Genomic DNA, 24,892 nt, shown 5'->3' with positions numbered 1-24,892 from the left:
AAATTGAATGTCTCCAAATCCGGTTAAAACCTGTTTTTTGGTTCGGGAGGCTGCTGAAACCGGCCCCAACCGGTTTGAAACCGGAATATTCCGGTGAATTCGGTCTCAAACCGGATATTTTCGTTTCGGCCAAAATCCGAAAAAACGGAAAGGGGTTAGCCTTGGTGTTTTTTCGAAAATCCACCGAAAATTGAATGTCTCCAAATCCGGTTTAAACCGGTTTGTTGGTTCGGGAGGCTGCTGAAACCGGCCCCAACCGGTTTGAAACCGGAATATTCCGGTGAATTCAGCCTCAAACCGGATATTTTCGTTTCGGCCAAAATCCGAAAAAACGGAAAGGGGTTAGCCTTGGTGTTTTTTCGAAAATCCACCGAAAATTGAATGTCTCCAAATCCGGTTTAAACCGGTTTGTTGGTTCGGGAGGCTGCTGAAACCGGCCCCAACCGGTTTGAAACCGGAATATTCCGGTGAATTCGGCCTCAAACCGGATATTTTCGTTTCGGCCAAAATCCGAAAAAACGGAAAGGGGTTAGCCTTGGTGTTTTTCGAAAATCCACCGAAAATTTCTTGCCTCGAAATCCGGTTTAAACCGGTTTGTTGGTTCGAAAGGCTGCTGAAACCGGCCGCAACCGGTTTGAAACCGGAATATTCCGGTGAATTCGGCCTCAAACCGGATATTTTCGTTTCGGCCAAAATCCGAAAAAACGGAAAGGGGTTAGCCTTGGTGTTTTTTCGAAAATCCACCGAAAATTGAATGTCTCCAAATCCGGTTTAAACCGGTTTGTTGGTTCGGGAGGCTGCTGAAACCGGCCCCAACCGGTTTGAAACCGGAATATTCCGGTGAATTCGGCCTCAAACCGGATATTTTCGTTTCAGCCAAAATCCGAAAAAACGGAAAGGGGTTAGCCTTGGTGTTTTTTCGAAAATCCACCGAAAATTTCTTGTCTCGAAATCCGGTTTAAACCGGTTTGTTGGTTCGGGAGGCTGCTGAAACCGGCCGCAACCGGTTTGAAACCGGAATATTCCGGTGAATTCGGCCTCAAACCGGATATTTTCGTTTCGGCCAAAATCCGAAAAAACGGAAAGGGGTTAGCCTTGGTGTTTTTTCGAAAATCCACCGAAAATTTCTTGCCTCGAAATCCGGTTTTAACCGGTTTGTTGGTTCGGGAGGCTGCTGAAACCGGCCCCAACCGGTTTGAAACCGGAATATTCCGGTGAATTCGGCCTCAAACCGGATATTTTCGTTTCGGCCAAAATCCGAAAAAACGGAAAGGGGTTAGCCTTGGTGTTTTTTCGAAAATCCACCGAAAATTGAATGTCTCCAAATCCGGTTTAAACCGGTTTGTTGGTTCGGGAGGCTGCTGAAACCGGCCCCAACCGGTTTGAAACCGGAATATTCCGGTGAATTCGGCCTCAAACCGGATATTTTCGTTTCGGCCAAAATCCGAAAAAACGGAAAGGGGTTAGCCTTGGTGTTTTTTCGAAAATCCACCGAAAATTTCTTGCCTCGAAATCCGGTTTTAACCGGTTTGTTGGTTTGGGAGGCTGCTGAAACCGGCCCCAACCGGTTTGAAACCGGAATATTCCGGTGAATTCGGCCTCAAACCGGATATTTTCGTTTCGGCCAAAATCCGAAAAAACGGAAAGGGGTTAGCCTTGGTGTTTTTTCGAAAATCCACCGAAAATTTCTTGCCTCGAAATCCGGTTTAAACCGGTTTGTTGGTTCGGGAGGCTGCTGAAACCGGCCCCAACCGGTTTGAAACCGGAATATTCCGGTGAATTCGGCCTCAAACCGGATATTTTCGTTTCGGCCAAAATCCGAAAAAACGGAAAGGGGTTAGCCTTGGTGTTTTTTCGAAAATCCACCGAAAATTGAATGTCTCCAAATCCGGTTTAAACCGGTTTGTTGGTTCGGGAGGCTGCTGAAACCGGCCCCAACCGGTTTGAAACCGGAATATTCCGGTGAATTCGGCCTCAAACCGGATATTTTCGTTTCGGCCAAAATCCGAAAAAACGGAAAGGGGTTAGCCTTGGTGTTTTTTCGAAAATCCACCGAAAATTTCTTGCCTCGAAATCCGGTTTTAACCGGTTTGTTGGTTCGGGAGGCTGCTGAAACCGGCCCCAACCGGTTTGAAACCGGAATATTCCGGTGAATTCGGCCTCAAACCGGATATTTTCGTTTCGGCCAAAATCCGAAAAAACGGAAAGGGGTTAGCCTTGGTGTTTTTTCGAAAATCCACCGAAAATTGAATGTCTCCAAATCCGGTTTAAACCGGTTTGTTGGTTCGGGAGGCTGCTGAAACCGGCCCCAACCGGTTTGAAACCGGAATATTCCGGTGAATTCGGCCTCAAACCGGATATTTTCGTTTCGGCCAAAATCCGAAAAAACGGAAAGGGGTTAGCCTTGGTGTTTTTTCGAAAATCCACCGAAAATTTCTTGCCTCGAAATCCGGTTTTAACCGGTTTGTTGGTTCGGGAGGCTGCTGAAACCGGCCCCAACCGGTTTGAAACCGGAATATTCCGGTGAATTCGGCCTCAAACCGGATATTTTCGTTTCGGCCAAAATCCGAAAAAACGGAAAGGGGTTAGCCTTGGTGTTTTTTCGAAAATCCACCGAAAATTTCTTGCCTCGAAATCCGGTTTAAACCGGTTTGTTGGTTCGGGAGGCTGCTGAAACCGGCCCCAACCGGTTTGAAACCGGAATATTCCGGTGAATTCGGCCTCAAACCGGATATTTTCGTTTCGGCCAAAATCCGAAAAAACGGAAAGGGGTTAGCCTTGGTGTTTTTTCGAAAATCCACCGAAAATTGAATGTCTCGAAATCCGGTTTAAACCGGTTTGTTGGTTCGGGAGGCTGCTGAAACCGGCCGCAACCGGTTTGAAACCGGAATATTCCGGTGAATTCGGCCTCAAACCGGATATTTTCGTTTCGGCCAAAATCCGAAAAAACGGAAAGGGGTTAGCCTTGGTGTTTTTTCGAAAATCCACCGAAAATTTCTTGCCTCGAAATCCGGTTTAAACCGGTTTGTTGGTTCGGGAGGCTGCTGAAACCGGCCCCAACCGGTTTGAAACCGGAATATTCCGGTGAATTCGGCCTCAAACCGGATATTTTCGTTTCGGCCAAAATCCGAAAAAACGGAAAGGGGTTAGCCTTGGTGTTTTTTCGAAAATCCACCGAAAATTTCTTGCCTCGAAATCCGGTTTAAACCGGTTTGTTGGTTCGGGAGGCTGCTGAAACCGGCCCCAACCGGTTTGAAACCGGAATATTCCGGTGAATTCGGCCTCAAACCGGATATTTTCGTTTCGGCCAAAATCCGAAAAAACGGAAAGGGGTTAGCCTTGGTGTTATTTCGAAAATCCACCGAAAATTTCTTGCCTCGAAATCCGGTTTAAACCGGTTTGTTGGTTCGGGAGGCTGCTGAAACCGGCCCCAACCGGTTTGAAACCGGAATATTCCGGTGAATTCAGCCTCAAACCGGATATTTTCGTTTCGGCCAAAATCCGAAAAAACGGAAAGGGGTTAGCCTTGGTGTTTTTTCGGAAATCCACCGAAAATTTCTTGCCTCGAAATCCGGTTTAAACCGGTTTGTTGGTTCGGGAGGCTGCTGAAACCGGCCCCAACCGGTTTGAAACCGGAATATTCCGGTGAATTCGGCCTCAAACCGGATATTTTCGTTTCGGCCAAAGTCCGAAAAAACGGAAAGGGGTTAGCCTTGGTGTTTTTTCGAAAATCGACCGAAAATTTCTTGCCTCGAAATCCGGTTTAAACCGGTTTGTTGGTTCGGGAGGCTGCTGAAACCGGCCCCAACCGGTTTGAAACCGGAATATTCCGGTGAATTCGGCCTCAAACCGGATATTTTCGTTTCGGCCAAAATCCGAAAAAACGGAAAGGGGTTAGCCTTGGTGTTTTTTCGAAAATCCACCGAAAATTGAATGTCTCCAAATCCGGTTTAAACCGGTTTGTTGGTTCGGGAGGCTGCTGAAACCGGCCCCAACCGGTTTGAAACCGGAATATTCCGGTGAATTCAGCCTCAAACCGGATATTTTCGTTTCGGCCAAAATCCGAAAAAACGGAAAGGGGTTAGCCTTGGTGTTTTTTCGAAAATCCACCGAAAATTGAATGTCTCCAAATCCGGTTTAAACCGGTTTGTTGGTTCGGGAGGCTGCTGAAACCGGCCCCAACCGGTTTGAAACCGGAATATTCCGGTGAATTCGGCCTCAAACCGGATATTTTCGTTTCGGCCAAAATCCGAAAAAACGGAAAGGGGTTAGCCTTGGTGTTTTTTCGAAAATCCACCGAAAATTGAATGTCTCCAAATCCGGTTTAAACCGGTTTGTTGGTTCGGGAGGCTGCTGAAACCGGCCGCAACCGGTTTGAAACCGGAATATTCCGGTGAATTCGGCCTCAAACCGGATATTTTCGTTTCGGCCAAAATCCGAAAAAACGGAAAGGGGTTAGCCTTGGTGTTTTTTCGAAAATCCACCGAAAATTTCTTGCCTCGAAATCCGGTTTTAACCGGTTTGTTGGTTCGGGAGGCTGCTGAAACCGGCCCCAACCGGTTTGAAACCGGAATATTCCGGTGAATTCGGCCTCAAACCGGATATTTTCGTTTCGGCCAAAATCCGAAAAAACGGAAAGGGGTTAGCCTTGGTGTTTTTTCGAAAATCCACCGAAAATTGAATGTCTCCAAATCCGGTTTAAACCGGTTTGTTGGTTCGGGAGGCTGCTGAAACCGGCCCCAACCGGTTTGAAACCGGAATATTCCGGTGAATTCGGCCTCAAACCGGATATTTTCGTTTCGGCCAAAATCCGAAAAAACGGAAAGGGGTTAGCCTTGGTGTTTTTTCGAAAATCCACCGAAAATTGAATGTCTCGAAATCCGGTTTAAACCGGTTTGTTGGTTCGGGAGGCTGCTGAAACCGGCCGCAACCGGTTTGAAACCGGAATATTCCGGTGAATTCGGCCTCAAACCGGATATTTTCGTTTCGGCCAAAATCCGAAAAAACGGAAAGGGGTTAGCCTTGGTGTTTTTTCGAAAATCCACCGAAAATTTCTTGCCTCGAAATCCGGTTTTAACCGGTTTGTTGGTTCGGGAGGCTGCTGAAACCGGCCCCAACCGGTTTGAAACCGGAATATTCCGGTGAATTCGGCCTCAAACCGGATATTTTCGTTTCGGCCAAAATCCGAAAAAACGGAAAGGGGTTAGCCTTGGTGTTTTTTCGAAAATCCACCGAAAATTGAATGTCTCCAAATCCGGTTTAAACCGGTTTGTTGGTTCGGGAGGCTGCTGAAACCGGCCCCAACCGGTTTGAAACCGGAATATTCCGGTGAATTCGGCCTCAAACCGGATATTTTCGTTTCGGCCAAAATCCGAAAAAACGGAAAGGGGTTAGCCTTGGTGTTTTTTCGAAAATCCACCGAAAATTGAATGTCTCGAAATCCGGTTTAAACCGGTTTGTTGGTTCGGGAGGCTGCTGAAACCGGCCGCAACCGGTTTGAAACCGGAATATTCCGGTGAATTCGGCCTCAAACCGGATATTTTCGTTTCGGCCAAAATCCGAAAAAACGGAAAGGGGTTAGCCTTGGTGTTTTTTCGAAAATCCACCGAAAATTTCTTGCCTCGAAATCCGGTTTTAACCGGTTTGTTGGTTCGGGAGGCTGCTGAAACCGGCCCCAACCGGTTTGAAACCGGAATATTCCGGTGAATTCGGCCTCAAACCGGATATTTTCGTTTCGGCCAAAATCCGAAAAAACGGAAAGGGGTTAGCCTTGGTGTTTTTTCGAAAATCCACCGAAAATTGAATGTCTCCAAATCCGGTTTAAACCGGTTTGTTGGTTCGGGAGGCTGCTGAAACCGGCCCCAACCGGTTTGAAACCGGAATATTCCGGTGAATTCGGCCTCAAACCGGATATTTTCGTTTCGGCCAAAATCCGAAAAAACGGAAAGGGGTTAGCCTTGGTGTTTTTTCGAAAATCCACCGAAAATTGAATGTCTCCAAATCCGGTTTAAACCGGTTTGTTGGTTCGGGAGGCTGCTGAAACCGGCCCCAACCGGTTTGAAACCGGAATATTCCGGTGAATTCGGCCTCAAACCGGATATTTTCGTTTCGGCCAAAATCCGAAAAAACGGAAAGGGGTTAGCCTTGGTGTTTTTTCGAAAATCCACCGAAAATTTCTTGCCTCGAAATCCGGTTTAAACCGGTTTGTTGGTTCGGGAGGCTGCTGAAACCGGCCCCAACCGGTTTGAAACCGGAATATTCCGGTGAATTCGGCCTCAAACCGGATATTTTCGTTTCGGCCAAAATCCGAAAAAACGGAAAGGGGTTAGCCTTGGTGTTATTTCGAAAATCCACCGAAAATTTCTTGCCTCGAAATCCGGTTTAAACCGGTTTGTTGGTTCGGAAGGCTGCTGAAACCGGCCCCAACCGGTTTGAAACCGGAATATTCCGGTGAATTCGGCCTCAAACCGGATATTTTCGTTTCGGCCAAAATCCGAAAAAACGGAAAGGGGTTAGCCTTGGTGTTTTTTCGAAAATCCACCGAAAATTTCTTGCCTCGAAATCCGGTTTAAACCGGTTTGTTGGTTCGGGAGGCTGCTGAAACCGGCCCCAACCGGTTTGAAACCGGAATATTCCGGTGAATTCGGCCTCAAACCGGATAATTCAATGTCTCGAAATCCGGTTTAAACCGGTTTGTTGGTTCGGGAGGCTGCTGAAACCGGCCCCAACCGGTTTGAAACCGGAATATTCCGGTGAATTCGGCCTCAAACCGGATATTTTCGTTTCGGCCAAAATCCGAAAAAACGGAAAGGGGTTAGCCTTGGTGTTTTTTCGAAAATCCACCGAAAATTGAATGTCTCCAAATCCGGTTTAAACCGGTTTGTTGGTTCGGGAGGCTGCTGAAACCGGCCCCAACCGGTTTGAAACCGGAATATTCCGGTGAATTCGGCCTCAAACCGGATATTTTCGTTTCGGCCAAAATCCGAAAAAACGGAAAGGGGTTAGCCTTGGTGTTTTTTCGAAAATCCACTGAAAATTGAATGTCTCGAAATACGGTTTAAACCGGTTTGTTGGTTCGGGAGGCTGCTGAAACCGACCCCAACCGGTTTGAAACCGGAATATTCCGGTGAATTCGGCCTCAAACCGGATATTTTCGTTTCGGCCAAAATCCGAAAAAACGGAAAGGGGTTAGCCTTGGTGTTTTTTCGAAAATCCACTGAAAATTGAATGTCTCGAAATACGGTTTAAACCGGTTTGTTGGTTCGGGAGGCTGCTGAAACCGACCCCAACCGGTTTGAAACCGGAATATTCCGGTGAATTCGGCCTCAAACCGGATATTTTCGTTTCGGCCAAAATCCGAAAAAACGGAAAGGGGTTAGCCTTGGTGTTTTTTCGAAAATCCACCGAAAATTGAATGTCTCCAAATCCGGTTTAAACCGGTTTGTTGGTTCGGGAGGCTGCTGAAACCGGCCCCAACCGGTTTGAAACCGGAATATTCCGGTGAATTTGGCCTCAAACCGGATATTTTCGTTCGGCCGACCGAAAATTGAATGTCTCTAAATCCGGTTTAAACCGTTTGTTGGTTCGCTCGATACAATGATTTTCGAATTTTGTCTATAACGAAAATGTTCGTTTCCCAGGCAGATTTCAGCCAAATCTTTTTTCATTTTCCATTGGCCAAAAAATTGCCTCTGGCGCCATTTGACTGATGTTATCGTTATCCTTACTGAGAAAACAATCAATTAAGTGATGATGCATGACATTGTTAATCATGTATCCTGCGATGATTTCATTACATGGCATATGAATAACAATATTGCAAACTTGAATAGATTTCTCCCGTTCAAGTTTCTGATAGATTTATTTCTTTTTGCCTTGGGCTTTTTGCGGGCGCGAATCGTTGCAAAGGTTTACGTATACGCGGCGATTTAAAGATCACTTTACACCAAGCGTCTGAAATAGATACAGAGAACACGTTAGCTTGGGTATATCAGTGAAGCTGTCTGCTTCTATTGTTTTGCTACGAGTGTCACGTCTATAGGTGCAGAATCTCGGCTTTTAATAAACGCCGGAACTTGATCATGGACTCAGATAGTTTGGTTCTCCAACGGAAAATGGAAAGGTAAGTGCGCTAAACTGCTAAAGCAATATGGTACGATTTCACATTAAACGTGATATCGACGTACAAATATTTTTTGCAAAAAACAAAGATTGGTTACGCTGTCAATTTTTTCTGTGCAACTACCACTTTTTTGTCTACATGCTTTTATGTGGTTTCGATATGTGACATATTCATCTCATTTATTGGTCTAGTTTTGAACATTGAAAATGCAAGATGCCATGTTTGAAAGAAGTTTTTTATCAAAAAGTGGCAACCGAGATGCATAATAACATGTTATTGAACGACTTGTATGCCTATGAATAAGCGCGCAACAATCCACTTCGTAAACTTGTTACGAAACCGCAACGACGATAATTGCGCTTTGTTAACGGACGCGCGGTTTTTCAATCTTACCACCCCGTCCCCCGAGGCCTTAGTGTACACAATTCACAATCTAGTGTATGGTTCAACTTTAAAATATAAAATACATGTATACATGATGTTTTTTTCTGTTCGCAACCAACCCACATTTACTTTACTGCCTTTTTAAATCAACATGCTAAACCAGTGGTTTCCAACCGGGGTCGCGTGCTCCCAAGGGGTTCGTGGAATGGTTTTAGAGGTCCGTAAATGAGTACGAATTTCTTTTTTTTCTTTTTTGTTACTTTTGAACAAGGTCGTCGCCAGTCGTCGACTGCCGGTCGCTAGTTGTTTATTTACGTTACGCGTGGATAATTTTGGTCCTGGAAACGCAAACTATTCTGGCCATTTCAATTTGGTCGACTTTGGGTAATGACCGAGTGCATTGTCCGAGTTGGCCATGGAAACGAAGTGTTTGTTTTTGTTGTTTGTTGTTTATCTCATGCTAGTTTTGGTTTCTGGTCTTTCCTGCTTGTTAAGTCACACCTATTTCTACATATATACAACTTGGTTCCACAAGACGTACAGGTCAAGTTTTATTTGGGGTCCAGACTTGGATAACAAAAAGTTTTTGCAGAAAACAGCGGGCCAAGCAGCAACTGGTCGATTTCCTCACACTCGACTTGCGCTACAACCTTATTGAAGAAGACAAACCTGCAGGAACGCAGCAAACATCATCGGTGTTGTACCCAACCCACAGCAAAGCAGTTCACGAAAGTCCAAAACACGTTTTAGTTCATGAAGAAGAAGTTGTGCCCTTAAAATTTTCACAAGACATCAAAGAAGATGGAGAGATTTATCAACGTGAGGCATATGGTTGGCGGCCTAATTTTGCGTAGTGTTGCGTTTTCGTCGTTTCCGGACTATCGAAAGTAGTGCATACCCTGTGTCGTATTTGTTGCTTTACACTTAATGCTGCGTTTTCGTTAGCTACTTGTTGCTTGCCTTATTTTCAATCTCATAAAAAAGTTTCAACATGAAAGTGCAAAAAATTAAAGGGCACGCTGTTTTTGTGAGCATGGCTTTTGTATGCTTGTGCTCTTGAAATGGGGTTTTATTGCAAATAAAGCTGACACAAAGGAGTTTTCCTAAAACTATACATCAGAGAAAAAACAACGTTGTTTGCGACACTGGTACCGCAAGTGGTGCAACAACAACAACAACAACAACAAACAGACCGTAAAAATGCTTACACGTGTCCAAATTTAACGATGGTTTTGTATTTGACCGATAAGACACTCCATGTTTAGTTGAACCTCCACCTTGCTCTTGGACTCTTGTGAGAATCAGCCCTTAGACTCTGTGTCATGCCGTGTCTAAATCAGTTTTTTGTCAGTGTCGTTCCATGCATTATGAGTGGAGTTAAGGACAGCAGGAATTTTGCGTTGTGCTTGACTGAAACTTACAAGGTGTCACGTTTGCAGCGAACACCTTCCATACTTCATGTTCTTTTAAACATTACTGCCGCTAGGTGAAACCGGCCCCAAAGCTGAAACCGGCCCCAACCGGTTTGAAACCGGAATATTCCGGTGAATTCGGCCTCAAACCGGATATTTTCGTTTCGGCCAAAATCGGAAAAAACGGAAAGGGGTTAGCCTTGGTGTTTTTTCGAAAATCGACCGAAAATTGAATGTCTCCAAATCCGGTTTAAACCGGTTTGTTGTTTCGCTCGATACATTGATTTTCGAATTTTGTCTGTAACGAAAATGTTCGTTTCCCAGGCAGATTTCAACCAAACGTTAGCTTGGGTATATCAGTGAAGCTGTCAGCTTCTATTGTTTTGCTACGAGTGTCACGTCTATAGGTGCAGAATCTCGGCTTTTAATAAACGCCGGAACTTGATCATGGACTCAGATAGTTTGGTTCTCCAACGGAAAATGGAAAGGTAAGTGCGCTAAACTGCTAAAGCAATCTGGTACGATTTCGCAAACGACGTGATATCGACGTACAAATATTTTTTGCAAAAAAACAAAGATTGATTACGCTGCCAATTTTTTCTGTGCAACTACCACTTTTTGCCTACATGCTATAATGTGGTTTCGATTTGTGACATATTCATCTCATTTATTGGTCTAGTATTGAACATTGAAAATGCAAGATGCAATGTTTGAAAGAAGTTTTTTTATCAAAAAGTGGCAACCGAGATGCATAATAACATGTTATTGAACGACTTGCATGCCTATGAATAAGTGCGCAACAATCCACTTCGAAAGCTTGTTACGAAACCGCAACGACGATAATTGCGCTTTGTTAACGGACGCGCGGTTTTTCAATCTTACCACCCCGTCCCCCGAGGCCTTAGTGAACACGATTCACAATCTAGTGTATGGTTCAACTTTAAAATATAAAATACGTTTGAGACGACATGTCTTGTTTACATGTAGTTTTTCTGTTCGCAACCAACCTACATAATTTACTGCCTTTTTAGTTCAACATGCTAAACCAGTGGTTTCCAACCGGGGTCGCGGGCTCCCAAGGGGTTTTAGAGGTCCGTAAATGAGTACGAATTTCTTGTTAAAATCTACGTTTTTTTTTCTTTTTTGTGACTTTTGAACAAGGTCGTCGCCAGTCGTCGACTGTCGGTCGATAGTTGTTTATTTACGTTACGCGTGGATAATTTTGGTCCTGGAAACGCAAACTATTCTGGCCATTTCAATTTGGTCGACTTTGGGTAATGACCGAGTGCATTGTCCGAGTTGGCCATGGAAACGAAGTGTTTGTTTTTGTTGTTTGTTGTTTATCTCATGCTAGTTTTGGTTTCTGGTCTTTCCTGCTTGTTAAGTCACACCTATTTCTACACATATACAACTTGGTTCCACAAGACGTACAGGTCAAGTTTTATTTGGGGACCAGACTTGGATAACAAAAAGTTTTTGCAGAAAACAGAGGGCCAAGCAGCAACTGGTCGATTTCCTCACACTCGACTTGCGCTACAACCTTATCGAAGAAGACAAACCTGCAGGAACGCAGCAAACATCATCGGTGTTGTACCCAACCCACAGCAAAGCAGTTCACGAAAGTCCAAAACACGTTTTAGTTCATGAAGAAGAAGTTGTGCCCTTAAAATTTTCACAAGACATCAAAGAAGATGGAGAGATTTATCAACGTGAGGCATATGGTTGGCGGCCTAATTTTGCGTAGTGTTGCGTTTTCGTCGTTTCCGGACTATCGAAAGTAGTGCATGCCCTGTGTCGTATTTGTTGCTTTACACTTAATGCTGCGTTTTCGTTAGCTACTTGTTGCTTGCCTTATTTTCAATCTCATAAAAAAGTTTCAACATGAAAGTGCAAAAAATTAAAGGGCACGCTGTGTTTGTGAGCATGGCTTTTGTATGCTTGTGCTCTTGAAATGGGGTATTATTGCAAATAAAGCTGACACAAAGGAGTTTTCCTAAAACTATACATCAGAGAAAAAAGAACGTTGTTTGCGACACTGGTACCGCAAGTGGTGCAACAACAACAACAACAACAACAAACAGACCGTAAAAATGCTTACACGTGTCCAAATTTAACGATGGTTTTGTATTTGACCGATAAGACACTCCATGTTTAGTTGAACCTCCACCTTGCTCTTGGACTCTTGTGAGAATCAGCCCTTAGACTCTGTGTCATGCCGTGTCTAAATCAGTTTTTTTGTCAGTGTCGTCCCATGCATTATGAGTGGAGTTAAGGACAGCAGGAATTTTGCGTTGTGCTTGACTGAAACTTACAAGGTGTCACGTTTGCAGCGAACACCTTCCATACTTCATGTTCTTTTAAACATTACTGCCGCTAGGTGGTGCGAGCGAGTGTAGTTTGTTAACATTCAAGAAAAATTGTGTAGGCAACTGATGCTTTTCTCATAAGCTTTTGGTATTCACAATTTAAAACTTTTCAGGAATTTCACAATTGGCCACAAATTTAATCAACAACAGATGTGGAGGTGTTCGGATCCCCATACATCGATTTATTTATACCAAGTGCGGATTGCCCGTACATTTGTCCAGTCACAAGTCCCGTGAATAAAACAGTTGCCCTGTTGTAGGAATCTCACTGCTGTACAAAGGTCATGTGAAGATTACCATTTTTAGAAAGCCATAGCTTCAAATATTTCAAAAGACGCGTTTCAACAAACTTAACCACTGTTTTGATAAAGTTTTGCATAAATGATGGATATTGAAATTGTTTTGTCGCAAACTAACGCAAGCCAGGCAATTCAGCAGGTGTGTACAGCTAATCTACAAAATAAGACATAACCTTTGTTGTTGACAACCGCTTCAAGGTACCCATGGGTCGACAAAGGCAACCCATCAATTATTCAAATCCGCCTAAACTAGACAGAGCCAAAGCGACGCCGCTGTTGGGGACTTCCTTACGTTAAGGTATTTGTTTCCATGGATTGAATTTCAAGTATACGTAAAATCAAAAGACCGACTTAGTATTGCTGCATGGGAGGGCCGAACCATTGACATTTTCTTAGTTTATGATCATCCAAAGTGAGCAAACGTTTTCTGTTTATCGCGTTTTATTGCCCCTATAAATGAAAGCAATATAGAATGAGTCAAGATTGTAAATCTTGTGATAAAAGTATTTTTAAGGAGAAGTGCCGAACGCCATCGCTTATAACAACCGGGGAGGAAATCCTTCCGAAAGGGGAATTTCGTGAGTTCTGAGAAGGAATGTCTACCTTACATTTTTGTTCAATGTAATTTCCCTATTCTTTATATTAGTAGCATATTTGCGTGTTTTGATCATACGCTGCGTTTGGTAACTATTTCCACGAATAGTATCGGATAAACATAAATTTTGTAATATTGAAAACGTTTGTGTTACAAGGGGAGAAATGTATAGCTACAAGTCAGCTCTTTTGGCAGCAGTAATAAAAATGCCTGACATAAGCTCCAATACAAGCAAAGGGAGAATGTATCAAGTAAGGTTAGGAACCAATATCTGTGTTAAAACCTGTCAGAAATTGACGCGGGGTCGAAAAGTCTGTTGTTTACCCCGAAGCGCAGCATGACTCATTCTTGTTATCAGCAAGCAAACCGTTTGCTTCAATTGTTTCCGGATGACGTCCATGACAGAAAATTCGGTTTTTATTGATCGGGGACTATACGCAAAATCCGGTACTTTCATATCTCACTGTGTGATGGCGAACACTGATATTCATAGGTTTCGAAAATTCCAGACGCGACGAACAGCTTCATGAAAGCATTTGGAAGATACCTGTCCAATATTTGTAGAACATGAAAGAGACAATTTAAACGTGCTTGGCAAGCAGAAATGACTTTGCTCGAATGCTTTGACGCATTGTCTGCTACAAATGTGGAGTGATCGCGATTGTGTATTAAAGGTGTGGAGGACACATTCAAACTTGAGGATAATCAGGATAAGTCTTTGATGTTGGTGTTGGAATTTAAAACGTCTGGCATTGTACTTCAGACGGAATCTGTCTAAAAGCAAAAAATGTGCGCACACAGTCTGTGCAAAGGACTACGCTTTGTTTTATACGCAGCAGCATAGCCAGCAGTATGGATCGCAAAAATAAGTTTGACGTTTGATGACGGAAACGATTTACCTTTAATGACGCTAAATTATGTACAATGTGAACGTCATGACCTTTTTAGGGCTGATGTCAAAATGTGAAACCAAACATGCATGCAAAACACGTTTGCATTTACCATTGTTGAAAAAGAAAACCCAGAGTTAAATCAACTTAAATAACGTAAAAATAAGGAAATACCTTAAAAATGAGGATGACATGGCATCCCTGTTTATACGTAACACAACAAAGTGCCAAAAAAATTAGCCTGTAATGTGGTATGTTGGAGTTTAATCATGGGACCAAATTTTGCTAAAAATAGAGGGATGCGCGTGAGACAGAAGCGCAAAGTAAACAACGTCACAAAACAGGGTTTAACAAGACGTTTCAGGCGCACCCACGTTCTGTCATACTTGCGATTGCGTTGTTTGCCAAACCAAGATGGATGAGTCGTGAGTAAGGGGAAATGGGGATTCGACGCTTTAAAACAAACTTTCAAATAGTCTTTGTTTCCACAGTACGAAGTCGTTTAATGACGGAAACACCAGTTAGACGGAGTTGCTAATGATGATGCAATGATATGTGAAAAACAAAATTGCACAGTAAGATATCCCTTATCAGAATATTTTTTAAACGAAAAAGGGGCTGCCGTCACTTTTCCGATAAAACACTTGTTAGCTCGAAGACTTGTTTGCTCGTAGAAAGGAGGTAGGTTATGTGCAACCCACACTATAGTTGCTTGTCGCGGAGGTTATTAAATTTGCGCTCTTGTCAACGCTCTTGTGTACCGCAGGCTGGAATAAGACACCCACCTGACCTGGCATTTGCCTTGTTGTTTTTTTTTGTTGTCTCGCTATTTTACGCCCACCATCTGCCTTTAAATAACAGGGAGTCTGTATAAATTCCAGGACCGCTAGAAAATTATGCAGTCTGTTGATGTTTCGCGGGCCGTGTCGTCAATGTAATTAGAACATGTACCTCAATTACAGCAGTTTATATAAAGACAGGCTGAACGACGAACTACCTCGTTTATCCCTAGCATTATATCGCATAAATTTGGGGTAAACTCAATGTTAGTCGGTTTGTAAAAAGTGTTTTCTACAGACAATGTATAGGAAGTGTAAAGCATAAAGGTTTCCATGTATACCAATGCGCATCGCCTGATGAACGACTTAACGATCAAAGTTGACTTACAGAAATGTATAAAGTTCCTGATGGCAAATCACGATTTATATCCATGCATTTTGATGTTTTACATATAGTGATTAAAGCCAGATTGCTGTTGTTACGGACAATAATCGTGCTATACATACGGATTGTGTGTACTTGCGGTGCAACGCTTGTTACAAAGCAATTGGTACGCAAATGGGTTTACGATCAGACAATGGGCTTTAGTCTGCTTGTTTCCATGAAATTCTATTATATTTTACAGGCAGTTTCGCACATTCTAAAACACGTGTTACGCTTTATGAGGTTATTAAAGTTATTTCTACCAACAAAGCGGAGTTCGCTTTATTTGAAATTATATTTGTTACACGGCTTCTAACCAATTGCAATTAAAACTATCAAAAATATTTCTGTTTCTATCATTGGGCGGTGGTATGAAATACTTTGGAGGTTTCAGAAAAATACAGCAGTTTGCAGAAAAATGTAAGTGCAAAATCCATATTCGAAAACACAGTAATACATTATAGCGTAACAACTCGTTAAGTTGAGTAGTCTGTAACAAAAATGGGCCAATAATGTGATTCGTCCGATTTTTGTCAATTTTATCAATACAACTGACTGCCCACGTTTGGTGACGTCAGTATGATTATCCCAAAATTAAGTTTGTTTTCAAGGCGCGTGCCCGTTGGTCTCTCAAGCGTGGGCTGTAATTACGGATAAAAGAGGCCAGTTTTAACTACCGGTCAGCAGATACTAAGAAAAAGATCGGGCCTTTGATATTAAGCACGCAACAAAGAGGGCGGCTTGTTTTGGCGGTCGAATTTCGCAGAAAGGAGGCCACTGTCGGCATTTTGCACCGCCTCTGCTTGTTTTGTCCAAGCATCTGAACTAGGTTATGTAAGGAAGTTGTAGCATTGGTTTGGATATCAGTTAAGGTTTACAATTGGACGAACCTCGGTTAACGTGGAACAATTTTTGCTGTTGCTTTTCCTGTGCTGTGGCATTAACATGTGACGTGATTGCAACGAAATTTCTTCTAAATTAAATAACAGCAACCACGTCAGCCTTCTCTGAATATGACCTGACAATGCCTTTTGATCAATTAAAGACATAGTAGTATTGCATGGTGAGCATGGGCGGGACAATTTCATGTTTCGTCCACAGAACGCGGTGTGCTGCGTTTCTACGACAAAATAACCTAATCTGCCAATCACTGTTTGATGTTCGATCGCTGTTGAAGGGAGTTTGACTTCAAATGAGCGATAACTTCAGCATTGGCCTGTGGCTACACTTCGGGCATCAAGCAGATCTCTCTCTGTCAGGGCCGTGGGCAAGGTTGAATAAACCGGAAACTTTACAGTTTGTGACCGCCAGGCGTTGCACATTCACAGGCAGAGATTGTACGTCCCATGACAGGAGAGAAGCTGCCTGGGTGGGCTCGCAGTTGCAGATGTAGCGAGGATTGCGTGGTATTTGGCGTCAATCCGTACTTTATTGACTGCGAACCTCCGGTGGAAGGTTTGATGGACGTTCGGGCAAAAGCTATGGTTTGCGTGGAGCGAATAAATCTCGTATGATGATGGGTAAAGTCCTGTTCTTGTCAATGTGTCGGTCGACCTAAACCCCTTCTACTATTCGCAATGCAACCACGTTTGCATACACTCAGGCGACAAAATTTGTGTTTTAGTTTGACTTATTATTGTGAGAGCAACGTCAGTTACAGATGCGTCAGTACTACTTTACGTTAACTGTAAGGCAGTCTTGAAATAAAGAAATTTATGGCTTTGTACGCAAAGACTGAAACAGAAAGAAAGCGCCTTAATACAGACCAGACGGCGATACAACGTTGTAATAGCGTAAATGTACTTCATGTTAAACAAATGTTTAAATTTGAGTTCGCCGTCTTCAGAGCATGTTTTTATCTACGCATCTTCAGAGAACAGGAGAGGTTTTTATCTCCGAGTAAACGCATCTATCGTATATAAGTAACCCAACAGAAGCTTTTTATCGGCTTACGCAAACAACAAAACAAACATACTAGGCTTAAACAGACGAGAATAAGCTGACGAAAGTGAGTGTTTGAAAAAGAAAGTTCAATTTTACGCTTCATAACACCACGAAAACCACGCGTTTGGCGTTGCAGGTGCAGAGGGTTTGGTTCTTCGTGGTTAACGTTTTGTAAACAGCATATTTTCCCCAGCAGTACATTGATCCAAGCAAGATCTTAGCAGACAAAACTCGCTGTCGTAAAGATTTCAGGCACATTTGTTAAAACTACTTTGAACTGTAAAAACGAACAACCTTGTGTACCCAAAACCAGCTTGTACTGTTACGTAGAAATATATTCATTTGTCTCACAAATTTAGATTTTTGACGAGGAGCACGTGCGCATATTGTCAATAATATTCGTCTAAACGAGTGGCGCTAATATTAACTAAACATCAAACAAAAGATTAAGTCTATTTTCGCATCTACAGCATCAACAACTGTTATTTTTGGATTTCTTGACTGACCAGTGACCGTATACGCACAAAAAGCGGTCAAATCATGAATGATCGTGACGTGAATCTATTGTCTTCGAAACAACCAACAGTCTACACCCCGTCAGGGCGTGATTAAAAATTGTGGTCGCTATGGGGGTTTATAAGCGTGTCCAATGCGCACCAGTTAGATCGTGACGGGGTTTCTGAGCGCTTGAATGACGCAGCTCTTTCGTGATTCGGTAGTCACTTGTCAGTGTTTCAAAGGAGCGTGGTGAGTGACTGTTAGGAAGATCTTTGACTGTAGGAATGGATAGCTTAGAAAAGAAAAACAACCTTACAACGTTTATAGCGAGAACGAGCTCGTTGCTTGGCATCGGTTTCAAATGTACTCAGAGACTGCCAAGTGCACGGGCATCGATTTTTTTATCGCATCATTAAAACACCACGAAGTCAGAAAGGCGCAGGCCAAGCCAAGGTATCCGCTATGCTTGGAAATACAGAGTGCAGTTTTTTGTGGTTAAACCCCGACAAAACAATCAATATATTATTGTTTAAAAACGCACCGGAAACCTCTGGCGAAATAAAGTGGTATCGAATGTATTGACAGGTAGGACAGATTCATCACAAGACGCCGCTCTTTCGCAAAAACACGTTGTTGGCTGTCATGCAGCTGGCAGATACACGGGCTATCAAAGATAACAACAGTGCAAACAAGGAAAACTGCATTTCGTCACGCGGTAGCGGTTTGGACGAAACCCAACGCTTCGGGGAAGCAGTGAAAGGTTTTGTTCAGAGAACACGCTTGTTGATGCGGTTGATTGGGGGAAATGGTGCGGCCGGTTCTCAGCGCTTTCATTTGCATTCGTGCCTTGCTTCGCTGGCTGTTAATAACATGTGGGTTTTTGAAAGGCGTTTGCACAAAATACGCCACAAGTTTATAGGATTTTAGCAGCATCGTGCAAACTCGTCATACTCGACTCGGTAGAATTTAAAGAACAGTGAAATTCACCTATTCTTTTCAACCTTTACAAAAATGTTACAAGATCGTTCAATTAAAACCCACACAAATAAACGGTTGTTATGACGATAAACATCCACCGAACGAAGCAAGAACCCGACCAATGCAATTAACCGCAACAACCTTTTTTTTCGGGAAACCTGTTGCGTAAACAAGCTTCGGCAGGGAGATGCGGTCGTGTCTGTTCTGCTTCCATCTATTTCAACGATGTTATCAATTCCATGTAACCATTTGCATGTGTTGTGTTTGCAGAGAGCTTGTAAGCATAGCTTTTCACAACCTTTCGCGAAAACAATTTCAGTCGAACTGACAAGTGTTGTTGAACGAGCAAGCGAAGACAACCATCAGCTACTTGTAACTTCATTCAGTTCAAATTTCATCACTGCGTCTACGAAACAAAGCAGATTCTTTTGAAAGATGGCAGAAGTTTCATCAAACAGTAAGTTTCATCAAATTATATTTGCTAGCATTATAGCTGCTAATGGTAGTTATAAAAGCAACTACACTGGTTCGGCCCAATATAGACGGTGGCGCTCACAGATCGATACTGAGATACCACTAAGTAATAACAATTCGAAAAAATGACAATCAGTAATGGTAGATGTACATTCTCTGTAGTCCAGTTCCTGTAACCAATCGTTATTGTCAAACGTTTGCATAAATTATGTACCTGTTGTGACAAACTACAAAGCACGTTTCCGTGCTGCATAATGATAAGCCCGTAAATGCGTAACGAAAACATGAGTAAAAAGCCATGGGAAAATGAAAAAGATAGGGATGCCTGAAATGCCGGACATGCAGGCGTAGTTGCAGATCCAGCAACAAAAAGTTGACTCTTTTGAACTTTTGTTTGTAATTGGGTCAGTTAACTTTTGGTGACCCACAATTGCCCTGTATAAAGACAGACATTTGCAGTCTCTCCCTCATTACAACTGGACACACTTGTTACGCCGCTGTCGCATTAGCCACGATTTTCACGCATTAGACCGACGTTTTCCCTTTTTAGGTAAACGATGCAAAGTAACGTGGCTGGCAGAGTTTATCCTGCATAGCTCGGATCGTTTGCAATTCATCGAATCAAGTTTTATAGAGTTTCCCAGTCGGCCTAATATTCATGTACTTAACAATGGGACAAAAATTCCAAAAGTTTTAAATCGCGCCTATGCGTTTTCGCGGTACCTTGTTATTGTAATTGTCATTGAGCCATTAGAGTTCCCAATTTAGCGTGTATAAATAAGTTTTGTGCGAAAATAATACGTCATACAATTTTACCTTTTCAGCTCAGACCGCCAAGTATGGCAACGGGTTAAGCAAAGATGCGGTTGCCAACCTTAACATGGCAGATGGAAAGCATCTACAGTTTCGCCCTAGTCCGAATGGTAAATATTTTGTAAATGCTCATTCGAGTGTCGTACAGTATCCAGAGTAATTCTGTTTCATAAAAATTCTTCACTTTATTTACAAACTTTATGCTATGAAAAATCAAATAAACATCGATTTCGATCAATCGCCACTTCCTTATAACCACTGGTAGGCGTTGCCTTTCGGATCGTGATATTATCTGTGTTAATGTCACGTAGACTAAAAATATAAGATATACAAACACTTTGCCCATGTGTTATGCTGTTCCCTCCATAATCAAAAACTGAACGTACATTTAACCATATTGCACAGGACCAAAAAATGACAACAAGCGTCCCAAGAAAATCCTACACCGCCAGGATACGCCACTACAACTCCAAGTGCCTGTTTTTAAAGGTTGGTCTCGGATTTCTACAGTTGATTTCGTGTTGATGTTGAACGTTTTTGAACTATATAGCTTTGTGCTTATAATTTAATACTCGAAGTGATAACGATTTACTGCAAGGACGTTCACTTGATAAACAAATACTTCAATTTTCCAGTATTTGATTGCTGTAAAAATCATATTGAACTATAACTTTGGTTTCGAAAATTAGAGCACCAAAACAACGTTTTTAGTTTCACGCCAATCCACCCATTCAATCTCGGGCCATTAGCTCATGTTTTATTCAAAGGCGTTTGGCCCATAAATTAGACATGTACAGTGTGTGATTCGGCCGCTCTTTGCTTGCGATGTGTTTATACGGTTGTCAGTGTAATTTGCGCGCAATTAGGTTCTGTCGAAAAAAGAAATTAGTCGAAAAAAAGATAACAATGCGTGGATTGGACGAACTAAAATAACCCTCAGCAAACATACAAGTTGACCTTTGTAATTGTTTGTATTTCAACGCAGTCATAATTAATGTAAAAACACGTGGCAAATTTATTTGATTGTAGCTGTGGTAACAAAATATCTTTTGGTGAAAGTGGCATTTGCCGAATAACATTTACGGCGGTAAGCAAACATACAGTCAGTTAATCGGAATTGCTCTTCTGGCACTTAGTTTCTAAAGTGTTTATTTGAAACCGATGTTTCGTCTGCCATTCGGCGAGACTTCCTCGGGGTTATGTCAACAATAATGCATCAAATCAGGTCTTTCAAAAAACAGCGTCGATTACCTGAACTTTGTATCCACGGGCCACTTCACTGCGCACGGATCACTAAAAACCACTTTAATAATGCAGACTTGTCAAGATTTGAAAAGTCAACCCTGATTGAGGAAGAAGAAAAGGAAGGAAGTCAGTAAAAAACTTGCCAAAAACTTTACAATTAAAAACCTCCACCGGTGGTGGTGAATTTGTTTCCATCGAACACTCCTTAGCGCTATCTGGTGACGGGATTTTGACACTCAAGCTTTGGAGTTGGAACTTGTGACAGCCCATGTTCATCACAACTGACTGTTTACCTGGAGCTTGAAAATTGTATCTAAAGTGTAGAATGTTTTGATTTCCTTTTGCGTGTGTGTTGTTTATTTGTGTTATGTCCGGTATGAAAACAAAAAGTGGAGTTAATTGATGCAGCATTTTTTTGCCTTAACATATGATTTCTGTGGTAGTATTTCCGATACATTTTATCTTGGAAACGGTAAAAACGGTATTTTTCTGTAAATTGCCAACGCAACAACGTTTAAATCGATGTCAAACGTTGTTACATATATACGTAACGGACAAACAACACCTGCACATTTGTATTTAATCCTCAGATCTAAAACCCTAACGAGTGCTACGGGATGTCAGCAATGTGCAAAAAAACATTTACTTTTCGAGTCTACGCTTCTTATGTTAGCATGAACTTACCGTTACAATATAACATAAATATTTTCTCACAAGTTGGGAATATGAAGGGTGTATCAGTATAGCAGTAACTAGTGCTAAGGGGTCTTTAACGTGCAATACATGTACGGGGGTGTGTACAGAGTCCAATTCAGTCTACCAAGGTTGCAGTTATACGATAAAATCCAACGTTAATTGCACAGATCATAGTAAAACGTCTTTGCTATAGTTCACATATAGGTGTAGTTTAATTTAGTATTTTTTCAAATATTTGAGCTAGTAAGAAAATAGTAATCTACTCCTATATGCAATAACGCTATAAATTCATTTTTCAATAACAACGCAGCAATACTACCACTCAATAAATGCGCCAAATTCCATGAAAGTTAAAACTGAGGTGGAGGGCTGAAGTCAAATATTCGGTAATCCAGGGCGTAGTAATGATACAAGGCATTCACGAATCTTGGGTCTACGCTTCCGTAATACGCCGTCATCATTTCAGCATATTGGTTCTTTTTGCTCCCCCTTGGCGGATATTTTATAACCTCTGGCACCCCAGAGGCTCTCAGCAAAAATTCGGCTTCGGCATCTATATTGTCAAGACTCAAAACGTAGTCGTAGTCGATATTGCAGGGAAAACAAAGCTGGTTTTGCGGCTGCCAATGTCTCGGCTCCGAATAGTGCGTCACCAGAGCGCTACCTTGCGGATCGACGAGAAACTGCACGAATTCGCTAAATCGCGGCAGAGGTGGCAGTCTTGAGGTGTGCCCTGCCGAATAATTTGTTCTGTAGCGCTCCACTAGGTTTTTGGATAGTTTACGAAACATGGGACCCTTGAGGTCGGGGCACCATTCGAATTTGTCCCGAAACGCAGACAGAGCTCGCTCGAACGGATCGCGAACCACAAGGAACTTGGTAAAGTTGCGTAAAACCTGCTTCCGTTCATTTGGCTTCAGATACGAAAGAAGTTCAAGTTTCATTCCGTGTACGTTTTTGCCACTCACGCCTGCTGATACGGAATAAAAAATGATCGATTTGAAGAATTTAGTATTTGGAACATAATAAACCGCAAACAAATTTTGTCACCAATTGCGCCAATAAAACAGTCTGAATTAATAATACGTTACTCATATGGTTGAACTTTCGTCACGTCCACCTTCAGAACCGGCAAGAAATACATTGGCCAGAATTAATTATAATTTACACTTAGGAACATAACTCACGGTTTTGTACATCTTTAATATAAACAAGATAGCCCATACAATTCTAGAGAACTTCAACTTCATCAAAATTTACACTTGGCATAAGTTAAGTAAACTAAACACATGCATTTGTGTTTGCAGTTCTCATATAATGCAGTGTTTTAAAGCATTAAACCTAATCAGTGCATTGTGACGGATCTAATTTCTCAAGACAAATAAGCAACCGTGTCTTACCCGCGCTACCGCTTGTGTTAAATCTGTTTTTCATTGCGGCAAAGAGTTTCAACCAGTTCGTGGTGCCTACTTTTGGAATTTGGCAGTAAAGCATCTTGTATTCGCGCGAGACGTAAATCCACGGCCAATCACCAGCCCTGAATTTAACAGCAAGATTTTAGAGGCGTGATCTGTTTATATTTAAGTAGAGGATTTGTTATATTTAAGCAGAGGAGTTGTTTTAAGACTTAACTAAAAAAAACAGCATCCAAACACGGTGTATACATTATGTAAAGCAGTGATTTCCAACTGGGGTGCCATTTGTAACTTTTGAAGGTGCCGCTATAGCTTCTTTCCATGCATACTCACCATGGAATTTTTTTGTTATATTCATGGTAATATTTCAATGCGGATGTTCTTTGGGTTCACAATGGGTGCCATGAAAACCGTTTTTATTTTGTGGGGTGCCGTAAGCCATAACAGGTTGGGAAGCACAAATGTAAAGGGTATACCAAACCGGAAAAGGTACCGGACAAACCTTAAAGATGCCATGTATTTTGTGATGCCGTTAACTCTCCATTAAATCTAAGAGGACTTACGGGAGCTTGTTAAAATCCAAAGCCCTGGTGAGATTTGCGTCGTCGCAACGCTGATGCATCGATGTTACCCGTCGCTGGAGCTCCAGGGCTATTGAATTTTCTGTTGGTTCAACCCACGCAGCCTGAGATGTTAAAAATGCTCGTGACGCAATGGGAATTCCCCGCATTGCTTCCTGGTTTGCCACCTGCCAATGTGAATATCTGTAGTTTTGGCGTGGAGTATTTCGTGCAAGGCAACAAACACAATATTGATAATATGTTGTGTTGTATTAGATTTGCTTTCGATCTTGCATATAAACCAGACGCTGGCACTAATTGAAATGATGTATACTGATTGATCAGGAAAATAACTAAACAATAGTTGTGCAATACAAATAAGACCAATCGAAAATCCCAACTCTGCAATGTCTTTACCGTCTAGCGATATACAATAACACAACACAGAAAACAATCACCCCATCTTACCTGGTGTGAAACCAGGAGCACATGTAGGACGTACAAGTTGACAGACAGAAGGGCCAGCGCCCCAAATGATTTCACAAGCTTCCGCGGAAACGGCATCTCGCTTTACATTGCTACACAACAACGCACACCTCAAGGAGAAAACAAATATAACGAGCTGATATTGCACAAAGGTATTTGACCTGCGCTGGTAAAGGTGGCAACGCTAAGGTAATAGGTGCACTTAACACGCTTAATTATTCATCAACATAGCTCAGCTGCTTAACAGTAAAATTCCTGCTCATAATTTTCAACATCGTGGGACTTTCATAATGGCACAAGTCCCGTGCTGTAGTCTTTTATGAGCAAATATACATAAATATCTCTAAACCGCTGTCTCATTTTCGTGTTTTTCATTGACATATTACAACAAGCAACGTACTAAGCAACAAAAGTTCATAGCGATTATCCTGCCCTATACTGCATGTTACTCATATGGTTGAACCTTTGCTACGTCCACTTTCAATACTGGCAAGAAATACGTTGGCCAGCAG

General features: G+C 42.3%; 3 protein-coding genes and 1 long non-coding RNA gene across 4 annotated transcripts; 3 read left to right on the top strand and 1 right to left on the bottom strand.

Moving 5' to 3' along the window:
- Positions 1 to 7,954: 7,954 nt before the first annotated feature.
- Positions 7,955 to 9,603, top strand: LOC145914226 (uncharacterized). Its single transcript, XM_083002018.1, has 2 exons — positions 7,955 to 8,122; positions 9,099 to 9,603. Exons 1-2 carry the CDS (start codon positions 8,082 to 8,084, stop codon positions 9,358 to 9,360), a joined length of 303 nt encoding a protein of 100 aa, XP_082858144.1. The 5' UTR covers positions 7,955 to 8,081; the 3' UTR covers positions 9,361 to 9,603.
- A 737-nt stretch (positions 9,604 to 10,340) lies between these two features.
- Positions 10,341 to 11,818, top strand: LOC145914276 (uncharacterized). Its single transcript, XM_083002082.1, has 2 exons — positions 10,341 to 10,406; positions 11,401 to 11,818. The coding sequence occupies exons 1-2, from the start codon at positions 10,366 to 10,368 to the stop codon at positions 11,660 to 11,662; spliced, it is 303 nt and encodes a 100-aa protein (XP_082858208.1). The 5' UTR covers positions 10,341 to 10,365; the 3' UTR covers positions 11,663 to 11,818.
- A 7,147-nt stretch (positions 11,819 to 18,965) lies between these two features.
- Positions 18,966 to 21,930, top strand: LOC145914144 (uncharacterized). The gene is made up of 4 exons (XR_014403361.1): positions 18,966 to 19,148; positions 19,990 to 20,088; positions 20,384 to 20,467; positions 21,296 to 21,930. It is a non-coding gene; the product is annotated as an uncharacterized LOC145914144 (long non-coding RNA).
- Positions 21,931 to 22,094: 164 nt separating this feature from the next.
- LOC145913511 (carbohydrate sulfotransferase 11-like) lies at positions 22,095 to 24,492 on the bottom strand. The gene is made up of 4 exons (XM_083001207.1): positions 24,363 to 24,492; positions 23,898 to 24,082; positions 23,320 to 23,456; positions 22,095 to 22,889 (listed from the first exon to the last, which is right to left on the bottom strand). The coding sequence occupies exons 1-4, from the start codon at positions 24,456 to 24,458 to the stop codon at positions 22,270 to 22,272; spliced, it is 1,038 nt and encodes a 345-aa protein (XP_082857333.1). The 5' UTR covers positions 24,459 to 24,492; the 3' UTR covers positions 22,095 to 22,269.
- Between the last annotated feature and the right edge of the window lie 400 nt (positions 24,493 to 24,892).

Source organism: Ascidia mentula, chromosome 9 (genome assembly GCF_947561715.1).
Source record: "Ascidia mentula chromosome 9, kaAscMent1.1, whole genome shotgun sequence".
NCBI classification, from domain to species: domain Eukaryota; kingdom Metazoa; phylum Chordata; class Ascidiacea; order Phlebobranchia; family Ascidiidae; genus Ascidia; species Ascidia mentula.
The sequence above is the reverse complement of the archived record's forward strand: the minus strand, read 5'-3'. Positions and strand labels throughout refer to the sequence as shown.